Source organism: Bombus pyrosoma, linkage group LG5, assembly GCF_014825855.1.
Source record: "Bombus pyrosoma isolate SC7728 linkage group LG5, ASM1482585v1, whole genome shotgun sequence".
In the NCBI taxonomy this organism is placed as follows: Eukaryota; Metazoa; Arthropoda; class Insecta; order Hymenoptera; family Apidae; genus Bombus; species Bombus pyrosoma.
In genome coordinates this window covers 8,648,856-8,672,379 of record NC_057774.1, presented here as the reverse complement: position 1 = coordinate 8,672,379, position 23,524 = coordinate 8,648,856, and the positions used below count along the sequence as shown (strand labels likewise).

The 23,524-nt window shown below is 32.5% G+C and overlaps 2 protein-coding genes across 5 annotated transcripts; both read left to right on the top strand.

The window, feature by feature from the left end:
• The first annotated feature begins 202 nt into the window (after positions 1–202).
• On the top strand, positions 203–6,016 carry LOC122567599 (eukaryotic translation initiation factor 2A). The gene is made up of 12 exons (XM_043726335.1): positions 203–349; positions 844–1,107; positions 1,314–1,413; positions 1,683–1,858; positions 2,670–2,758; positions 2,828–2,978; positions 3,072–3,242; positions 3,349–3,523; positions 3,598–3,761; positions 3,853–3,945; positions 4,033–4,220; positions 4,298–6,016. The coding sequence occupies exons 1-12, from the start codon at positions 322–324 to the stop codon at positions 4,421–4,423; spliced, it is 1,725 nt and encodes a 574-aa protein (XP_043582270.1). The 5' UTR covers positions 203–321; the 3' UTR covers positions 4,424–6,016.
• Positions 6,017–6,619: 603 nt separating this feature from the next.
• LOC122567589 (probable ubiquitin carboxyl-terminal hydrolase FAF-X) lies at positions 6,620–21,654 on the top strand. Of its 4 annotated transcripts, none has more exons than XM_043726285.1 (30): positions 6,620–6,758; positions 8,157–8,369; positions 8,583–8,847; positions 8,949–9,174; positions 9,272–9,406; positions 9,498–9,654; positions 9,732–10,055; positions 10,135–10,392; positions 10,470–10,568; positions 10,698–10,969; positions 11,060–11,261; positions 11,343–11,672; positions 11,758–12,092; positions 12,171–12,411; positions 12,482–12,619; positions 12,746–13,015; positions 13,097–14,856; positions 14,960–15,133; positions 15,201–15,342; positions 15,424–15,728; positions 15,813–16,063; positions 16,136–16,311; positions 16,385–16,581; positions 16,659–16,786; positions 16,874–17,040; positions 17,116–17,381; positions 17,481–17,716; positions 17,802–17,995; positions 18,075–18,340; positions 18,432–21,654. In XM_043726285.1, exons 2-30 carry the CDS (start codon positions 8,304–8,306, stop codon positions 18,607–18,609), a joined length of 7,758 nt encoding a protein of 2,585 aa, XP_043582220.1. In that variant the 5' UTR covers positions 6,620–6,758; positions 8,157–8,303; the 3' UTR covers positions 18,610–21,654. The 4 variants fall into 4 exon arrangements, with proteins under 4 accessions (XP_043582220.1, XP_043582217.1, XP_043582219.1 ...); XM_043726282.1 differs by having other exon boundaries at positions 17,793–17,995; XM_043726284.1 differs by lacking the exon at positions 6,620–6,758 and adding an exon at positions 6,807–7,001 and having other exon boundaries at positions 17,793–17,995.
• The last annotated feature ends 1,870 nt before the right edge of the window (positions 21,655–23,524 follow it).

Below are 23,524 nucleotides of genomic sequence, written 5' to 3'. Positions count from 1 at the left end.
TGATATCACGGTATACACATAAATGATATTTTATCTATTTTTAATATATCTGGTAATGAATATATTAACTTATTTATATACATTATAGCACTTACAGTTGCTATATTGTATAAATATATTATTATTTTTATTCAAATTTAAATAGATGATAAAGAAAATTTGATGAATGTATCCTAGTTTCTACGGTACTGAGCGCACGTGTTTCTTGCATACGATGTTGGCGACGCATGTGCAAGAAATCCTTTTCAAGGGACAAATTCCTCAGTCTGGCAAGAGTGGTCGATACTCGATATTACGGTACCACATGGTAACGGAGGTAAAATGGCGTTAACTGTTCCTTGTGTCGCTGGTAAGAATTTTCATATTGTTTTTATTGATAATTTTCTTACTTTAACATCAAATTTTTACTGGTATTTTTTTCTAAATGATATTAGCATGCATAGAATATACATCTATCCATGATATGCTTCACAAGTTTCGTATTACACTATATCTGATTGCACAAAAATGCGTCATGTGGCATTGTATTACTGGAACACATTTATGATTAAAAAAATGCGTCATGTGGTACCTCGTTATCAGAATGCATTTATTATTAAATGTATTTACATGTATAGTTGTTTTCGACAATTTCATTTAATTTCATAAATAATTCGTGGATATTTAAATTTATCTTGGATTAGGAATATATGTTAATAACTTTTTTTATTTTATACATACATATATACATAATATTTTTCATGTTGTACGTTTACTACTATTAAAATTATTCATGCGTTAAATGTAATAAATAGTTTAATAACGAAAAAGGAACTTAGAATATTTTAATGTGATTTTCTATAGTGAGAGGTTCCATTGGAATCAGCTTAGGACAAGGCCCACCATCGTATGAACCAGTGAAGTCATTTCCTAAAGATGACAGTAAAACATGTAAAGCAATGATTTTTAGCCCAGAGGGAAGTTATTTTGCATGGGTCAATGGAGTGACTACCAAGATTTTACATTGTTCTACGTGGAAAATTATTACAGAAATCAAAAGGCCCAAAATTTCTGCGATTCAGTTCTCCACTCGAAGCACATATTTTATGACATGGGAACCATTCATTGGTATTATATTAATTTTATATTATTTATTTTTAGTTATTTTTGTATGTTATATATCTTATTTATATATTTAACTTTATCTCACTGATTTTATTACTTTGTAGTAAATTAGATGAATATAAAATTTTTTAACATATATTTTATTTGCATTATATTTCAATATTCTGAATGTGGAAATGATACTTATATTATTAATTTGTATATTGCAGCGACAACATCAAATCCTCAAGGAACACCAAATCTTCACATATGGAGATCAGAGACTGGAGAACTGGTGAAGAGTTTTATACAGAAAAAACAATCAGACTGGTAATGTATTACACACTTATTTTATTTTTAACTAAAATTTATGTTAAATTCATCAATTATTGCAAACTATTTATTTCTTTTTATCTTTTAACATTGTGTGATCTATGTGATCAGAAAGATACAGTTTTAATAAATATTTCATATTTTAATGGCATTCATAACATTGAAATTTTATAAAAATCTTACATTTATTATTACCAAAAAACTACCTACTTTTTTAAGATAAACATAAACAATAGGTAGAACTTATTTTCCTTATATCTACCTAGGGAACCTCAATGGACAAGTGATGAAAAGATCTGTGGGCTATTAGTTGGTGCAGATGTCATTCTATATGAGGATGTCAATTTTAACAAAATTATGTACAGAATAAATGTAGCCAAAGTTGCTAGATTTAGTATATCACCAAGTAATACTCCATACTATATTCTCTGTTATATGCCGGGTAATTAAATTTTGTTGTGTATTTATTTAATTTTAAATTAAACAAATGCATGTATATTATATCAAGGTACTTATATGTGGAGAGTATACTAGTTTCTTAATTGTTATCATGTAACCATACCAGTTTATTAGTTGTTAAACATCAGTGCTTCATAAAAACTAAGAGAAGTCATACAAATTTCAATATAACAAATAAAATGATTTAAAAATGATAATTAGCAATTCCGTTTGGTTGATTAAAACATATAATGTTTATTAGTAATATAGTTCAAGCATAAATCATATAAAAAATTGGCATATTTTATGAAATACTTTTTTATTTCAGTTTCTCTCATTATGAAGCAAATATGTGTGGCAAGCATGTAATACACAAATGGAATGAAGATTATAAGATAATTATATCTGTATAGAATACTTTAATATTTTAAAGAAGTACTACAGAATATTAAAACATAATGGTATTTTGCAAAATATACAAGTATGAATATATAATCAGGATCAACATTAATGGAAAATATTCCTGATTATTGCATGCTCATTTTTATATGTAAGTACTTTCATAAAGTTTTAGGGAATCATAAAGTTTATTTAACAGGTAATTATTTTTTGTTTCAATATACTTGCGATTCTTAGGTGTCTATAAATGAAATTTGGAATTGCAGTAAATTTAATATCATATCTTTGTAAGACGAATAAATACTCTCCACATTAAATACCAAGTTATTAATTACACCATTACATGTAAAGTACTATACTACTATTACAATCTAGCTAATAATTTATTTTTTATAACCAGTATTATTACGTTACAGGAAAATCGGATCAGCCTTCATTTGGTAGGCTATTTCAATATCCGAAGTTCGAATCCACACAAGCTTTAGCAAACAAAAGTTTCTTCCAGGTATTATATTATTATAAAATTCATACATACGTATTTAAGTACACAAGATTCTATAATTTCTATTTTCAGGCGGACAGAGTAAACATTTATTGGAATAATAATGGAACAAGCGTTTTATTAATGACGAGCACAGAGGTTGACAAAACAGGCGCTTCATATTATGGAAAACAAACTTTGCACTATCTTAGTACAAAAGGAGAAACTTCTATGGTTATGCTTAGTACGTTATGATCTATTAATTATTACTGTTTTTATTTATGAAATAATACTTTTTCTTGTCTCCAAAACGTAATTTCTTATTTTTCTTAATTAGGTAATAAGGGCCCTATACATGCTGTTCAGTGGTCTCCTAAAAATAATGAATTCTGTGTTATATATGATTTTATGCCAGCTAAAGCTACACTATTTAATCTTAAGTGTGAACCAATATTTGAATTTGGTGCTTTGCATCGGAATAGCATTTATTACAATCCTCAGGGGAACAATATCCTTTAATTACTTTAAAATGCTACTAAACTAACTTTAAATGACTTGTTTATTTAGTTCTTTTTTTATTTATTAAGAACTGTATTTTCTTAACCACTTTGCACTTCTAATTTTGACGGGATTTGGCAATCTCCGTGGTGGTATCGAGTTATGGGACGTAGCTAACAGAAAACTAATTGCTAAAACTGAAGCTCCTGATACAACGCTTCTTCAATGGTCACCGGATGGAGAACATTTCATGACTGCAACTACCGCACCTAGACTTCGAATGGGGAATGGGTAAATCTTTTATATTTTTGTACGATTTCGATAATTGTATGTTAATTTATATCCGATAAATATTTCATATTTAGATTTAAGATTTGGCATTATACCGGAACTTTATTATACGAACGACCATGGAATGAACAAGAAGAACTTTGGGAAGTATTATGGCAAACCTTTCCACCAGGAACATTTCCAGAAAAACCGATTAGTTATAAAGCTGTTGAAGGTATTGCTCCTAGTCAACCACAAGGTAAGAGTTCTTTATAATGTTCCTTAGAACAATAGAACTACTACATTAATCGACATTATCTTTTAATATTTGAGTTTCTTCTCATTTGCAGCATCAAAACAAGTGTATCGACCACCTTCTGCCAGAGGGGAAACTATTAGTTTTAAATTACGCGATGATGAAATGTTCAAAGATAAGAAAAAAGGTTCAAAGCGTTAGATAAATTTAAAAGCGTAGAATTATAGATATAAAATAGGCATTTTATTTTACATGTATCCAATATTTGTTGTAGCTACAACAAAAGCAAAGAAAAAAGCAAAGAAAGGTACAAAGAAATCGGAATCCTTAGCATCTTCTCAATCAAACAATCCAAGTACAAATGGACAAGTTACTACAAGTACGGAAAGTCAGAATTTAAATACAAATGTTCCTGAATGTGATAATCTGGAGAGGAGTAAGAAAATTAAAAAAATTAAAAGCGTAAGAATCTCTGTTACTAATACTTCAGTAATAAAATAAAATTTATTTAGCTGTTTATTATTCCTCATTTTTTACAGAAACTAGAGCAGATTTCAAAATTAAAGGAACTGCTAGTAGCTGGGAAGCAATTAGAAATCAATCAATTAGACAAGATCAAGAAAGAAGCTGATTTAATGAAGGAACTTGAAGAGCTTGCTTTATGATGAACATTTCAAATTATGGATATGTATGCGGTTTAAAAAAAAAGTCTAAATATTTCTTTTAATAATGGAAAATGATCTCGGTCTCTCACATACGATATCGCACGTACGGAAGTTACGTTTGGCTGTACATAAAATTTTCATTCTGAAGAGGTAGCGGGAACAAACTAAATTTTGAAAGTGGATGGAATAGGTTTCCATGTCTCTCATTGAAGATATTAAGATTTAAAAATATAAGTTTTTTTTGAGCGATGATAATGAAATTGAAATGGTCCATCGCTAAATCTTTCCTTTGATACTTGGGAATGAAACCATTTTTTTTCTTTCTTAATGGGTTCTTTATTCTAAGTAATATTTCGAAATAACATTGAAGAATGGGCATTGAAGATTGGAAAACAGTCCAATGACGACCAAGCTTCCTTATCATATAGCCCTGTATACCAATGTTGCATTACAAGACACTTCAGTAATTTTCTTGATATTACATTTGATAAATAAAAAATTGTACAGGGTGAATCATATTATCTTGGAATTACTTTGAAATGTGACTCGCAATAGCGATTTACCCCGTATAAAATGCATAATATATATATGTGATGGAAAATGTGAGGTGGAAAAGAAAAATGGTATGATTATAAAACTGAATGCACATAAAATTTGTTCCTGGAGACAGGTGCTGTCATTTCACTTTTTATGTTTATAAATTATTGCGCACTATTCCATTTTTGTTTTTATCAATCTCTTTATGAAAATTTAGCGAGGGTTAGATATAGACATATCATTTTGTGATTTCATAATTATTACACTCATTTCATGAGTATTGCACTAGTATTTCCTGACAACTTTTCGTTCTTATACATACTTTTGTTTTGTGCCTTACATTATATGTTTAAGATTCAGATTTTATATTTTTCTTGCTGTCAAGGCTTATAAGACTGGTCAGATTAAAAGTACTATTACGTGGCACAGTGTAACAAATAAATGGAAGAAAACTGCCAAAAAATTACCAACTATATTCCACGACTAAAGGAACATTTTTAAGTAATAAAGAAAATATAGCTTTTTGAATTAGTTGATTTTTTAAAGTGCTGTTCTTCAATGATGTTCAAAGTTACCTTCGCTTATTTTTCAGATTGTTGTATGAGCATTCAACAACAATCTGTGTTCTGTAACAATATAATAGTTGTTGAATTACTTGTTTTAATTTAATATTTACTAATATTGAGATTTTTAGGTTTATCTGAGCAATCAGAGAATTTGTACGATATAGATTGTACAAGTCAATAGACAAAAGAACATTTCTTTTACCTTGTTTCCATTTTTTTTTTGCTATAATAATGAACAAAAGTTAAATACAATTGGGAAAACCTATAGTACAATGTGTGATTACGTCGAATTTTTATAAAATTCGTGAAATTATAACTAAAAATTATGTATCATTATTTCTGACATGTACATTGAATCATATACATATAAATTACGGATTAATTAACAAGTGATGGGTATCTCATAAAATGAATTACATAAAAAAAAATCACAATCGCCAATATTGTGTATACTTACGTGAAATTTATGAAAATAAATTATTAAAAACAACAGATGTCAACGATATGTAATATATTTTTATGAAATTGTATTTTTCCTGTATTACAATATATACGGATGTAATTCTCGATAAAAATTTTCATTTAAATTTATCAATCCGTTTAAATTACATCATGTGTATAGATTACTATTTGAATCGACGTGATATTAAAAAAAAGATTTGCTTGTATTGAAATAGTATTAAATTTTTTAAAACAAGTAAAAGAATAGGGGGTTGAAAAATTCGTACATGTACACATGAAATTCTACATAGACAAAAAATAAATCACAGGAAACTAGCTATTTATAGGAAGAAGAACTTTTGGGGAAAATGTTTCGATTAAAAAAACAATGAAATAAGGGAAGCACGGCCGAAATATGGCTATAATAAGGGCGGCAAGACAATACGGGGTTGAAAAATTCGTATATTTGTACACATACGTATCAATAAAATTCTACATAGTTAACAAAAAATAAATTGCAGGGAGCGAATTATTTATAGTAATTTGGTTAAAAATGTTTCGATTAAAAATACTAAGAAATAAAAAAAAGAAGGGTTAAAAGAAACAATCTGGTCGAAATTGAATGAGCGAGAAAATGCACGAGAAGCACCGTGAATGTAGTGTCAGTGGTCGTTTTAACTCGGGGACGACGGTAGCGCCGTAAGATAGTCGTGTTTACAGATTCGCCAGTGAGTTCTACAACGTCACGTCAAAAAGTGCAACAAATTTCTACCACCATTTACTATGTAAAGGTGCGTTTACCCGATAGAAGTTTGATGCGATAATCGGTGATAATAGGAACGTTCTGTGTGTCACGGCACGTTGTTTAACGGGATCGGGATTACTCTCGGGAAGAAAATTGTAAAAGATTTTCTTTAATACGGGAATGCTAATCGTTAGGATGGCCGCCATTTTGTCCGGAGGTGGCCCGGTTGAGTGAACGGGGCGAAAATAGTTGCTCCCTGGACACACCGAGGATTGTTGAAATTGCATAGGTACCGGTTACGTGGGATCTATTCACTTATCTCTAATTATCGAAAGAAATCTGACTGTTCGTGGAAAGAAGTGGCGCATAGATGAGAAATATCGAGATTTCTGTTCTCGTCGCCGCTCGACGTTAAGTCCTTTGTAAGCACGCCGTATACGTATTTCACGCGTAATTCCAAGCTAATTTAGCGACGATCGTTCGTGAAATTCTTTAAGTACGATGATGGTTTTCGATTGGCAGGAAGCAGACGACGGGTTGCTCATTTCCTGATTCTAATTTTTGACGGTTGACAGTTCGGTACGTTTGACGATTACACCCGAGAAATAAAAAGAAGCAGCGAGAGAAAGAGATCGAGAGGAGAGCGAGAGAGACAGACCCGGAGAGAGAAAGAGATAGAGAAATAATTCGCGACATGACATCGTACCTTTCATGAATTGCGAAATTCCAAAGAAATACAGAGACCCTTGGACGTGATTATTAGTTTCGTTTACTGGTTTACGTGCGAATCCGAGTGACTAGTAAACGTTTATGAAAGAATCGTTTCCTCGCTCAGATCAAGGCGAATAATTGGAATTTGCTAGCTGAAACCTTAACAAGATCATGCTGTCATACGATTTATAGAATGTCCGAAACGTTCTACGTTATCTATGTTGTTCTTCCTCCGCAAGAAAATTTAAATTCGTTAAAATTTTTTGCTGCTCGACTCTGAAATATTGACGGTGTACCTACCGGTGTCCCTCGAGGCGAGCTCGAATTACATGGTTCTTATCTTACGGATTTTTCGTCCATTCTAGTTTTTCAATTGGCTAACTTCTTCAATGTTTTTCAATGTTTTTCTATTTTATGTTTTCGGCCCGTCCCGTTTTTTGCAGAATTAATATTTATACAGTATTAGGCCATAAATAACAGTACACTTATTAATAATATATAGAATAATGAGGGAATTAATATTTGATGGATATACTAAGCTGTTGTATAACTTCTTTACTAACATAAGTATTCTACAAAATTAAGTAGTGTTTATTGTCCTACTACTGTTATAGCTTCTTAATTGTTAGATCTGTATTGAAAGATTATATTTGAAAATGTCTAATATTATTTCAATAACTTGTACAAATTTCAGTCTTTTTTTTCTTATGAAACTTTTGTTATTTTGTTTCAGATAATGTAGGTATAGTTTATTCAAACAAGGCCTTTAGGGTATAATTATATTTAATGTCAGTGAATGAGTTGGATGATTGTTATTGGTGGTGCGATTATTGGACCAAAAGGTATTGAGACAATTGGAATATAGCAAAGAGCGTACAAAATGACGATTGCCACAAGAGGCCAAGGAGTAGGCATAGACCCTCCTGACAGCCAGCAAAGTACACAGGTATATAATTTATTTTTATATTAGTTAGTCATATAGTGTTCATTTAAACTAACTGTATTTAAACTATGTTTAAGCTATATTTAAAGTAAATTTCGTTTGCAAAATTTACCATATTGTTTTATGTATAATTATTATAATGTGAATTTATATGCATTTATATCATTAAATCGTATCATATTATTGAGTTAATATTGTGTATATGTATAATAATAGATGCACAGTCCATCGGGCCCACAACAATTAGCTGACACAATGTCGGGACTTCAACTCACGGAGAATGTGGTACAAACAGAATGCACCAATGATACCTTAGCTTCAGTAGAGGATAGTAATCAGCTCCATGGCGAGCCAGATTTTCCTGTTGCAAAACTCAATATGCTTCATGAAAAAATATCTAGTCCACGATGGGTTGTACCAGTTCTGCCAGAGCAAGAGTTAGAGTGCCTGTTACAAGCCAGTATCGATCTTTGTAAAAAAGGTTATAATAAGCAATTTTGAAATTTTATTTAATCGAGTAAATAATTAAATATAAATTAATGATTTGTTTCAATGTAACATTAAATGCAAATTTGTACTTAGGAATTGATGTACAAAGTGAAGCGTGTCAACGCTTTTTTCGAGAAGGACTCACTATTTCTTTTACCAAAATATTGACTGATGATGCAGTAAGTAGTTGGAAAATGAACATTCAAAATTGTATTAATGCAAACTGTGAGCGGTTAGTGGATCTATGTATCCTGAAACTAGATGAGGACTGGTTTCCTCTTCTTGATTTGCTGGCAATGGTTTTTAATCCTAGTAATAAGTGAGTTACATTTTTTCCTATGTAACTGAAGATATGTTATTTTTAATTTCTTATTTTGTATTACTGATATTATACTGATTTATAACTTTTATTTCAGATTTCATACGTTTAATGCTGCAAGGGTCTCTGAAACTGTACCTCCAGGAAGTGATATTCCTGATGAACAGCTTTATGCAAGGCCACCTCCTGATTCAAGAAGTCCTCGTGGTTGGCTTGTGGATCTCATAAATAGGTTGATAAGTGATACTATTATAATATTTCTTTATGATTTTATATTTTATACATAACATATAAATTATAAATTACTTAATTTTTTTTTACAGGTTTGGAAGCCTTAACGGATTTGAAATTTTGCTCTCTAGATTTCAGAGCGGCCGAAATTTAACAGTACCAGTTATTTACGCTTTAATCAGACCTTTCGGTTTATGTTATGAACTACTTACTGTTCACACAATAGTTAAATATCTGATGCCTATTGTGGTAAGCATTTTATGAAAGGTATTAAGCAATACAATTACATTTGAATCTATACCAATTGGACATTTTTATGTTTATAGGAAATGGTGCCTGTAATTTTGAATAATTTAACTGATGAGGAATTAAAGAAGGAGGCGAAAAATGAATCAAAAAATGATGCAATATCAGCTATAATCAAAGCCGCCAAATGTTTAGTTTCACGAGTACCACACCAAGAGGAAATGATTAAAAATTTGGGAATTCTGAGACTGAAAATGATATTGAGACTCTTACAAATTTCTTCATTTAATGGAAAAATGAATGCCTTAAATGAAGTAAATAAAGTCATCGCCACTGTTAGTTTTTACCAACATCGAAATGCAATTGTTGAAGAAGAGGAATGGCTTACTGCGGAATGCATGGCTGTAAGTTTAATTAAAGTTTGTTTCAATTTGTAAATCATATCGACAAATATTGATAAATAATATTATTCTGTTTATATAGAAATGGATAAAGGAAAACGGAGTATTAGAAATTGTTTTAAGAGATTCGTTACATCAGCCTCAATATGTTGAAAAGTTGGAAAAGATTTTACGCTTTATTATAAAAGAACGAGCATTAACTTTAGAAGATTTAGATGCTGTTTGGGCAGCACAAGCCGGGAAACATGAAGCTATTGTGAAAAATGTTCATGATTTGTTAGCCAAACTCGCTTGGGATTTTAGCCCTGAGCAACTTGACCATTTATTCGAATGTTTTCAGGTGTTCAATATTGTGAAACTATAACAATCCTTATTCTATTGATTATTATAACTCAATTAAAATCTTTCTTATTCTAGATGAGTTGGAAGACTGCTAATAAGAAACAAGGAGAAAAATTATTAGAATTAATTCGGAGATTAGCAGAAGATGATAAAGATGGTGTAATGGCACATAAGGTATTTTTATGTTTACATTATATGTATACATTGTTACATTTTTACATTATTTAAAATTTCGTATCACTGTATATATAAAATATACTATTGATTTTACTTAAGCTTAATTGTATTTTTTATTAATATTAGGTGTTAACTCTGTTTTGGAATTTGGCTCATTCTGACGAGGTGCCTACAGAAATAATGGATCAAGCATTAAATGCTCATGTAAAAATTCTTGATTATTCGTGTTCACAAGAAAGGGATGCTCAAAAGACAATTTGGTTAGACAAATGCGTGGAAGAACTAAAGAATAGTGATAAGTGGGCTTTGCCTGCATTAAAACAAATTCGGGAAATATGCTGCCTTTATGAACCAAACCCTAATATAGCATGTCATGGTCAACGGAATCATCATTATAGGTATATTTATCTAAATAGTGATGTAGAAGTTAATTATTAACTCAAAGCAATTTACAATTGGCATTATTTCTAATATGTTTTATTATACAGGCAAGATGTTATAGAACGACTTCAAGCAGAACATTCTGCAGTAATTCTCGTGACAAACAGTTTAACAAATTATATGGATAAAATGCGGCAGTTGGTTAAGGAAAATCCAGATATTGATGGAAATACTTACATGCACGATGGTCGCTACAATCATATTATGCAAGTACAGGAAAGACTTAATTTCCTCCGTTTCTTGTTGAAGGTGACATTTGTATTCATTTATTTTGTAATAATGACTTGTTGTAGATCTTTATAATTTTGTTTATATCTGTTTTTCTTGTAGGATGGTCAACTATGGTTATGCGCGGATCAAGCTGAACAGATTTGGCAATGTTTAGCTGAACAAGGTGTATTTGTATCCGATCGTGAAGCATGTTTCAAATGGTTTTCAAAATTAATGGGAGATGAACCAGATCTTGATCCAGCAATAAATAAGGACTTTTTCCAAAATAATATATTACAATTAGATCCGACATTACTTACGGAAAGTGGTATCAAATGTTATGAAAGATTTTTCAAGGCAGTCAATTCTAAGGAAGGAAAATTAAAATTAAAAAGGAGAACGTTTCTAATGGATGACGTTGACCTAATTGGTACAGATTATTTGTGGCGCGTAAGTAAAACTTAATACTAATTATTTTTTATGACAGTAATAGTATTTTGTCTCATTACATATTTTTATGCATCTATTTATTTAGGTCGTGACCAATAGCCCCGAAGAAATAGCAAATCGAGCTATAGAATTATTAAAAGAAGTGAATACTAATTTAGGACCACGACTTCAGTCATCAGTTTTGGCATTTCACGTGACATATATAGGAGAGTGTATGGACAGATTGAAAGCACATTATGATACTGTATCTGTCTTGAGTAAAGTATACCTTGAAGGAAGGGAAGAACGCGAACAGCAAATGTCAAATAAAATTAAAATAGAAGCTATGAAAATGTGCCGTGTTATGAAAGTTTTACAGGAATATATAAATGAATGTGATACGACATTTCCAGGAGAACGAAAAATATTGCCATTACATAGGTACTAATATTTATATTTATTTGTAAAAATGATGAATTTTCTAAAATAACAATAATATTCTATTTTATTTAATTACAGAGCAGTTCGTGGGAAACACCTATCTCTTATCATTCGTTTTGCGAATCCTGGTCGTAATGTGGATGATATAGAGATATTTACACATAGCAACGACACTTTGGGGTCATTAAGGCGACAAATATTACGCAGAATTAAGGCAAATGGATCAAATGTGAAACTTGACTTATTTCTTAATGGAGAACCTTTGGAGTCAACAGATGACAGAAAATTACTTTCCCAAACTCCATTGAGAGATAAAATGGTATATATTGATATCTATTTTTTGTAAAACATAGTAATAGTAATTAAAGAATAAAATTTTTTTCATACAGCTGTTGTCTGCAAAACTAAGTCAAGTAAACAGCAACTTACCGAGTTCGCCAGATAGTAGCTCAGATAGTTCTACCAGTTCTCCACACCATCCATATGATGGGCCAGATGCAGAAGCAGAAAACAGTTTACCCGGAGTGGTATGTTAATTTGCGTTCACATATAAAAAAAAAATGATTTTTATACAATTCATTATAAGTGCAATATTATTTCTAGATGTTTATCTTATAACTTGAAAATTTAAAAATTTCCTGTTTTTGTTATAGGTCATATCGCAAAGATCGCAGTATGCTACATTCTTCTTTCAGTTAGCAGATCTTGGATGTAGTCTTCAACACGCGCAATTACGCGATGGTGCAAGGAACCTTTTACAACTGGTGCCACCAGATACACTTACTGTATCACGATTGCAGTCGTTATTCGGTCATTGCAAAGAAGACGACAATTTAGATAATGCTCTTTGTAATGAACAAAATACTACAGTAGATTCTTTATTTTTTACTGCAAGTTCTAGCCAAGTTTTATACAATTTAGAGGTAAAGTTTGTATAACATTTATATGTGTTTTTATTATGTATACCTCTCGGACAATTTGTAAAAAAATAATTTGTATTTCAGGTTTTATATAGTTTATTAATGCCAGTTTTAGATCCAATGTCAGAAAGAGCGTTTGAGTTTCAGTGCAACTTTATAAAAAGTGGCGAAGCTGGTGTTATTCTTGAAATGTTAACTAAAAATAAATTTCTACCAAATGCAGACGAAACTACTAAACGAGCAGCTTATTTAACGGTGTTAAAATTATGTAAACTCTTATTAACGACAGTGGGTAATGTGATGGCCTGTGTAATGGATGAAGTGCAGCAAGCTGGTATTTCGGAAAATCACGATAATCATGTTCACAACAATCGAGGCCCATTAGCGGTTTTGAAACAAGCCTTACAAAGTGTACCTAATCAGAATACTGAGTATATGTTGAGAAGCGTAGCAACGAACTTGGCGCAGCATTTAGCGCTTCGAATGTTATGTGGAGCAGCGGAATCTGACAAATGTCGGCAACTTTTTATGCAAGCCCTTTCCTGGGAGCTACCAGACGTAGCTACTATTCGTGCCATAATTAGGCTAGCATGGGCAGCATCGACAGGTAATTTAAATAATATAAATGCTTCTGCTGAGATGCTCCATACACTTCACGAAATAAACGAAAAGGAAACGTCAAATAATCCTGACAATAACGATGTGTTAGTATGTAAAGAAGCATTAGAAGTTCTGACAATCGCTTTGGTACTGAATCCAACTGCGTTAGAATCATTATCAAGAGATAAAATGTGGCATACGTTTTTAATAGACCTTGTTCTCTTGAGTACATCGAGAGTGGTTAGAATGGCTGCGGCTGAACAGTTTTTTCTTATATCAACGTGGTACAGTAGTGGTCATCAACCATTACTTTTTGCAATAACGCTACTTTTCACTGTTTTAAACACTACGGTTATGGAGCACGCAAAACAGAGTCATGAGTATTTTCAGCTTTTATGTAGGCTGCTAAACTTTGCACACATGTCAGGATGTCCTCTTCTGACTGCTGAAACATTATTGAACATCGAAATAGCATGGTTAAAGAAAGTACGAGACAATGTTAAAGAAACTGGAGAAAGTCAAGTCGATGAAGCTGTCCTTGAAGGTCATCTTGGTCTTACTAAAGAATTACTAGCTTTTCTACCTCCGAGTAAAAAGTTTGAACTTGGCTCTGATGAAAAACACGGCGTAAATTTGATTAAGGAATTAGTCGAAGATTTTGTATTTCCTGCATCGCGTCTTATGCTGCAACTGCGTAGCACTGGAGAGCTAAGTGCTTCGCAAGCGAGCCCAGTATGCACGACTCCTCAATCAACTAGCGCAGCATTTGATTTACTTGTAGGTCTTTGTGTAGGCTGTGTACCTAACATGAAACTTCTAGTCACAATGCTCACTGATATGTTCTACTCTGAGAGAGATGAACCGCTAGTAGAATGGGATTATTTACCACCAGTCGGGCTTAGGCCACTGAAAGGCTTTGTAGGTTTAAAGAACGCTGGTGCAACTTGTTACATGAACTCAGTATTACAACAATTGTACATGGTTGAAAGTATAAGAGTCGGACTTTTGGCTGCAGAAGGTGCAGCGACAGATTTGAATGAAGATTTTTCTGGAGAAGAAAGAATTGAAGGAGAACAAACGATAGAAGCAAACGATAATGATACAAATGAAGAAAAATGTGGAGCAGACGAATCTCGAAAGGAATATAATATTGGTATTTTAAAGCAAGTTCAAGCAATCTTTGGTCATCTAGCATATAGCAAATTACAATATTATATACCTAGAGGTCTTTGGAAACACTTTAAGTAAGTTTACATTTACATTGTAAATATTGTTAAATGTATAATTGTCGAAGTGTGATTATCATCTTTATGTCATTATTGATGTTTTTATTAATATTATTTTCAGACTTCAAGGTGAGCCTGTAAATCTTAGAGAACAACAAGATGCAGTAGAATTTTTTATGAGCTTAGTGGAAAGCTTAGATGAGGCATTGAAAGCCTTAGGACATGAACAGATAATGAGCAAGATTCTTGGTGGTTCATATAGTGACCAGAAAATCTGCAAAGGTTGCCCTCATAGGTACCTTTTTAATTCTTAAATTTTGCTTTTTTCGGTAAACTGTAATACCGCATTACATTATCTTCAGATATTCCAAGGAGGAGCCGTTTAGTTTGATAAGCGTGGATATCAGGAATCACAGTAATTTACTGGACTCTCTTGAACAATATGTGAAAGGAGAATTATTGGAAGGTGCAGACGCTTATCATTGCGACAAATGTAATAAAAAGGTATAAACCATATATTTGTAAAGCACTTACGCATAATTCACGACATTTATTACATATTCTATTAACAAATTATATTTTTAGGTCGTAACAGTAAAACGATTATGTGTAAAGAAGTTGCCACCTGTTTTAGCGATACAATTAAAAAGATTTGAATATGATTACGAAAGAGTTTGCGCTATAAAATTTAACGATTATTTTGAATTTCCAAGAGATTTGGATATGGAACCTTATACTGTTTCTGGGCTCGCTAAACTGGAGGGAGAAGTTATAGACTGTGATTACGAGGAATCGGTGAAAGGGACTTGTACTAAATATCAATTAACTGGCATCGTAGTACATAGTGGCCAGGCTAGTGGTGGTCATTATTATTCGTATATCCTACATAGGTACTGAAATATTTATGTATGCACACATTAATATTTACATAATGTTTTTAACACATACTTGTTTGTTATTGCATTTTGTATTAGACAAAATGATGGCGTTGCAAAATGGTATAAGTTCGACGATGGCGATGTTACGGAATGTAAAATGGAGGAAGAGGAAGAAATGAAATCGCAATGTTTCGGCGGTGATTACTTGGGAGAAGTGTTTGATCATATGCTTAAAAGAATGAGTTACCGGAAACAAAAACGATGGTGGAATGCCTATATGTTATTTTATACCAGATTAGATGTAGAAGAAAATTCTTTAATGAAAAGTGTTAATGAATTATCCTTGTGTAAGTACTGCTTGAAATTCTTGTTTGTTAAAAAGTTGTATTTACTTACTATAAAAATGTTATAACTTTTAGATACGAAACTAGGAGTTATGAAAATGCCCCCAGCTATCGAATATAGTGTCAGAAAACAGAATATCAAGTTCATGCATAATCGAAACCAGTTTAGCGCAGAATATTTTCAATTTATTAAAAAACTTGTATCTTGTAATCCCCATAACATCAATAGACAAAATATGAATGAAAAACTTGTAAGTTGATTTAGCAAATAATTTTTTTCAACATTTGTATCAAACATATAATCTTTAAAAATTATATTTGTAGAATCCTGAGCAGGAAGAACTTGCAATGCTATCCGTACAATTAGCATCGAGATTCCTGTTTTACACAGGTTTTCATACTAAGAAAACTTTACGCGGTAACGCAACGGATTGGTATGACATCGTTTGTCATCATTTACGTAGTAGCAAAACAGTACGATCCTGGTTTGCTCATAATGTCCTATTTAATCATCCACATAGGTATTGGGTTTTCTTGAGTATATATGTATCAATATAGGAGAATTTATTGCTTAACAAAATGAATTTATTGTCTTTAGATTTTGCGAATATCTTTTGAGCTGTCCTAGTACAGAAGTTCGTACGGCATTTCTCAAAATTTTGGTATTTCTCGCACACATTTCCTTACTGGATGGCCCATGCGTGCCGCCTAGTTTAAACGCACCAAGTAAGACTTTTAGTTATATTTATTATTCTTTCAAACAGACTAATAAGATATGATTTGAAATATTTGTTCATAAATCTTTATTTCCAGCTATACTTTTAGATCCAACAGCAACACTCAGTGATCATTTATTGCATGCAGTACTTTCTTTACTTCATCGTGAAATCTCAGATCATGGCCGCCATTTACCACATTATTTCTCTCTGTTTCACACGTATGCATCGCTTGGTCTCGCTGAAAAGGCCCAATTGCTTAAGGTAACTTATACATTGTTTTTCTCATGTAAAATCATTTAATAAGATTATGCCATTTATAATTGTTTTTTATCGCAGTTAAATGTGCCGGTTACGTTTATGTTGGTTGCTATCGACGAAGGACCCGGACCTACGATAAAATATCAGTATCCTGAATTAACTAAATTGCATCAGGTAGTTAGTATGTTGATACGCTGTTGCGACGTGTCATCGAAAGCACACTCGAGTCTTGCACAGTCAGGCGTAGCACCTTTACCAAACCCGTATGGTGACCCGGCATGTCAAAATGAATATTTGATGCCTATTCAGCCGCAGGCAGCAGATATTCTCTTCGTTAAGAACAGGTAGATATTTCTTAAATAAAATGCATTTAAAATATAGATAATAGGTAAATATGTAAAGTATAAAGTATATTGATACAAACTACAATTTTTGTCATCTAGTTATATGAAAAAATTGATCGAAGATGCAGACGTTAACGTTACTGAAGATACAGTGAAATTATTGCAATATTGTTGTTGGGAGAATCCTCATGTGTCACGAACCGTTCTCAGTGAATTATTATGGCAGATTGGATTTTCTTTCGCACATGAAATAAAACATCATACTGACCTATTACTTGCTGTACTTCTTATGGAGGACTCGTGGCAAACTCATCGTGTTCATAATGCTCTGAAAGGTACAACCGTTGCAGGTGTAAGTTTTTAATTTAAGAGGCATTAAAACATGAGATCGTAAAATGTAATTGTCATTAGGCGTACCAGATGAAAGAGAAGGTTTATTCGAGATAATACAAAGAAGTAAACATCATTATCAGAAAAGAGGTTATCAATGCATTAAATGCATGGTGCAGCTCTTCAGTAAGTGTCGACCTGCTCATCAGCTCCTGCATCATAGCTCCGAATTGAAGAGGAAGTGGATACACGCTACCGACTGGCTTCACGAAGAACTCGATAAAGTATTGAACAATAATAATGGCTGATTATGAAGTTACAAGAAAGGATTCATATATTAAACAATATCGATTTTATTTTCAGAGACCGTATGCTTCTGCGGCACCATATACTCATGCGTATAGTAATTGGTCTCCACCAGCTCAGTCCAATGACTCTGCGAATGGTTATGTTTTGGAGCGTAGTAATAGCGCGAAGAAAACATTAGAAAGAGCATGCGAACTTTGTCCGGATGAAGAACAGGAGGTAGAGGATACAAGCGAAGATTGCACTGAGGAGACAGAAAAGTACCAACCACAGAATAGAGACATATTGCGATCGAGACGTAGTTTAGTATGGGGATGTATAGGGTAAGATTCAAAAACAACAATTTTATTCAATTTCATTTATCATTATATAGTCCTTATTTAAAACATAAATCATTCCTGCTTCTCTCTTCAGTTATCCTGACGTCACTGTTATGCAACAAATGCAAGAGGAACAACAATCTCAGCCTAGACCATCTCCAGTTCATACTCCTCTTTGGTCCCAATCCCCGGTTATACTCACACCACCAGCTCATCAGTTACATAGTCCACAGAACTGTGAGTCGTCACAAAATACCAGCCAGGATCCATAATGAACGCTACATATTGACGTTCTACCAAGTTGCTGCCTCGGTGAAACTGTTTCAAGATATTTAGACATTACTGTGCCAGCAGCTTGGTGCCGAACGATAGAGGCACCTGTACAGATATAACTCGCAGATTTGTTCTTATTTGCTGGTATTCACGAACTTGCATTTGCAACCTGAGTTTTATTGTGGGCAGTTACTTTCATGAATGATACGATGTGGCATAGCTATCTGCACTATTGAGAAAAAAGAACGATGTTAGAAACAGCAGGCGATTATTAAATAAGTAAGAACAGAATTTCTACGTATTAGTTGAGGCAATGAGAATTCTCATCGTAATTTTTTCTTACTCCTAACGTTCGTGCATTCCTCATTTTTTTTGCATCTATATAATAATTTGAGCTTTTGAATTTCGATAAAAGGAAGGTTGTTTTGGTAGAAAGAAATCTTTTGAAGAGAAATTGATACGAAGAGGAAAAAAGAACAATTTAGATAAGAATTACACTTGCCTCGATTAATGCATACGAATTCAAGTGTAGGAATACGATAAGATTGTATAAATGTATAGCGAATAGTGTTATGGAATCCCGTCTCTGCCGAATAGAAAAGAAAGGTATAAAAAAAAAGAACCTAACTTTCCGTATGTCTATGTAAATTTGTTACTAATAAAAAGTTAAAAAATGAAACTTTCTAACGATCGAAGGATAAGGCTAAAAAATACAGTAGTTTCCGATTTAATTGAAAAGAGAGCAGAGTTAACAAGTCAAGAGAAAAGAAAAATTACACATCTATCGATATTTCACTATTTTAGTCTTTCAAGACAAAGTAAACGAAAAAATTTCCTTGTACTTAATCTCGAGTATCAAAAAAAGAAGAAAAGAAAAAAAATATAAAAAAAGGAAAAAAGAAAGAAAAATAAAGAAAGGAAAGCCACTCCTCTGATGCAGACGTTTGTGCTGTATGAGAATTTAAACATACACCAATGAGATGCCTCCCATTGTGCTTTCTTTCAGTTCATCGAATTTGAGAAGAAGAGTTGTGTCTTTGATATCATGCGACTCCATTTTGTATCTTAGCTAGTTATTTAAGAATCGAGTTGTTGCTTCAAATTTTCATTGCTTATATTTTTGTCTGTTATGTTTTTTCGGCTATTTATGAGAAATATAACGAAAAAGAACTTGATCGAATGAAATTCAAGTGGGCGGTGCAGTTGACCGCCTAAAAAGTTATTCGAATAAGAAACGACAGTTATGACGGGATGTTTCTACTTTAAATAGTAAAGATGGATATTAAAAAAGAGAGAAAAAGAAGGAGGCAAAATGGATGGATCAGTTTGTGTTTATTATAACGAGTCGCAGTGCCGCGGGAAAGAAAAATAAGCCTTGTTCGAAGTCCAAATTTTTACAAAACGAAAAACAAATTAAAAAAAAAAAAGGGGGAAAAGAATAAAAGAAGGAATTGAAGAAAGCGTGACGGTAGCGACACAAAAAGGGTATGAAACAAATATAAAGAAAAAACACTAATTTGTATCGTTCTAAGGTACGATCCATCGTTAAGAAAGAAGAGCTGTGGTCTTTTCGCAGTATTATAAATCGATTCTTAGTTTTCAGTCGACAAGGAAAAGGACAGATGTGTCAGATGTTATACTGCTTGTATACTGTTCGGCATTTTATCGGGCATACAACGGATAAACGACGAAACATGGGAGAATAAACGATGACTGCGATCCTTTAACGTATGAACTGGCCATAGCTCTGACTTATTAAATAACATGTGTTATATAGATATTATATAAATAATACTAAAGAGGAGGAGAGAAAGAGAAAATAAAGTCACGTGTAATGAGGATATAAAGCAAGCCGTGTGTATACATAGGAATTCGTGCGATGAGAAAATCAACGACTATGTCAAGACACCAGGAAATAACGACATATTGATTATACTGTTCGTATTTATCAAATATCCACGTTAAACAGTGTACCAAATTATATAATAGCTACTATCGGTTAAAAATAATAATAATGGTACCTAATCTTACTCAGAATATGTACATATGCAACTGCTTTTTATATGTGATAAAAATTATTATATTCCTATTATACATTGAGGTTAGTATGCTATTGTAAATCCTGGTTTTTTGTACACAGACTGTATGCTAAGTTCAATTTTTTTGTTAACGGAGAGAATGTAGTCTATAATTATTTAATATTTAATTGTATCGCTGAAAGAATAAGCGTAACACGTCTTGTATGATATACATAACTTGATTACTTTCTAACAATCATTATCAGATTTAAGTGATCGAACCTCGAAGTTTGTGTCATGATATAATACTACTAGTAGTGTCATTTCTTTTTCTTTCTTTCTTTCATATTTCGTTCTCTTTTTTCTTTTATTTCTCTCGAACGAGCGATGATAGAGCTAGAAAGATATGGACATTAAGGGGGAAAAAACAGATGTAAGACAACCGGGTACACGATTCTAATTCATGATTTATATAACTATTGTCCGAAAACTTATCGAGCGATTTCATCGAACTATCGAACATTCTCATATTTACTATGAATTCTATGCGAAACTGTGACGGATCTACGAGAGTCGATCAAGATTGCCGGTCATTTTTAATGCGGTAGTTGCGAATAAACACGCTTGTTTTTTTATAGTCGACGGAAAAAGAAAACGGTCGGATGCAACATTTATACATTTTCCTTTTTGCACGAAATGTTACTATACAGAGAACAACAACGATGAAACATGATACAAAAAAAAAAGAGCAAGAACGAAAAAGAAAACGATATATTCAAATCTCGATAATAAGCGAAGGTGACTGATACGACGCGTTAATCAAAATCAAAGGCAAATGCATGTGAAGCAATGAAAAAAAGAAAAAAAAAAAGAGTAAAGTTATACAGTTGCATGCTTAAGCAAAGAAGAAAATGACACTTGTACACAAAAACGAAAAAGACGCGGAAATGAGACAAAAAAAAAAAAGAGAGAAGCAGTTACAATAATTCGAACTCCAAGCGAAGTGAAATTTCATAAAACACAAAGTAAAAAAAAAAAAAAAAAAAAAAAAAAAAAAAAAAAAAAAAAAAAAAAAAAAAAAAAAAAAAAAAAAAAAAAATGACAAAAGGAAAATACAAAAAAAAAAAAAGATGGAGGAGAAGAAAAGAGTCCCTCGTCGATGTTCGTTTAGTTTTAGTTGTAAAGGTAATTTTATGTATTAACTCGATCGACGCTCTAGTCAGTAAAATTAAATAAACGGAAGGAGATTAACGAACCTCGTTCATTTAGTAGCGTAGAGTATCTCTCGAAATCTTTGTATTTTTTGTTTCCAGTACGACGATTGTTCAAACGATTTTGTTTTTTTCTTCTCTTTTTGTTTTAAATAAAACGACGTAAAGGAAAAACGAGATTTCCGAGAAACTAATAAACATGTACGCGCATCCGTTCGAGGCATGTCTTTTCGATGGTATCGGAAACTATCATGGGACACATCCGCTACTTTCGTGGTGCTCGTGTTTCTCCATTTGCCTTTGACAACTTCCTCCGAGGCTATTTCGAGAATGAAGAAAAGTAAAACAAGCAAGGCGATACAAATGAAACAAAAGAAATCGAACAAAAAAAAAAAGAAAAAGAAGAGAAAAAAAGATAGGAGGAACGAAATGATTCAACAATGAAACTACCTCGTTAAGCGGTCAATGTATTTACAATTTACACGCGTACTGATTTCATTGCCAAAACCCTTTGCGCTCCATTTAATTATTTAGCGAAAATACATTTCTTCTTTCATTTGGAGCATTTCTTTTGTTCGACGAGAAATAACACCTAACAGTTTGGATACTGATGTTCACGATAGATTAGAAAATGTTGTACCAATGTTGGTAGATTTTTACTTTAAATAAATCGCGGATAAATTTCATAGCGGAACAGCAAGCAAGGAATAATGATTAGGTAGATCGATTATAGTGGCATCGCGAAAGTTAATTTATTCCAAACTGTCTTTTTACACGCAAAAAGAAATCGGACTGCAAAGGGTTAACGCTGGCAAGAAGCTATTCTTCGCTTTTAGAATGTCAACCGCATTATCCGATACAGCAGAAGTTTATAAGTTCACGTTTTTCTCTCTTGTCATTGAATTCCGTTCGCGAATGTTCTGGATCGGATTGTTCATTGATATTTTAAGAAAGATCGATACACACGGGACGATCCATTTTTATTTACGAATTGATCTATAATAAGGCTAAGGAGGACAGGAAAAAGATAAGGATCTATTAAATTGACTTTTTAATAATTTTATTAAAGTGAAATGCGATTTGAAAAGGACGTCGAATAATCTTCGGATGACCTCACTCTAATTATATCTTTGATACTTTCACGTAATCTAAACGTCTTATTTAGTAATCACTTTATTCGTAGGAATTTTTTCATTAATCGTGCGTTTGTAGATTCAGATGGATCGTCCTTCGCCTGTTTTACAGATTATAAAGCGTATAAAAAGATATCTAAATCCCTGTTACGGTTCTCAGTTTCAGCACGTGTCTAAAGAGATGATTTAAATAAACGAAGAAATTACAAACAGCATGTTGACAGAACCATTTTTACTTTTGTCGGATGTCTTTGTTCTTTTTTGTTTGTTGTTTGGAACGTGTAAAAGAAAGAGACGCGGTAACGAGGAGAAAAGAGAGATCGTAGCAGGGCCGACGGAAGCTTCTCAGAAAATAACAGAGGCTTGTGATTCCATCGGAACTTGTAATTTCTTTCACGTGAATCTGTTCACGTGTGTACGAATAAAGTCGTTCGACATCGGCATTCGTATGATGAAACGGTCGAGTATAGTATGGAAACTTAGTCGGTAGATAACTAAAGATTATATAAAGCTTGAACTCATGTTCCAAATCGACGTTGGACATTGGAAAAC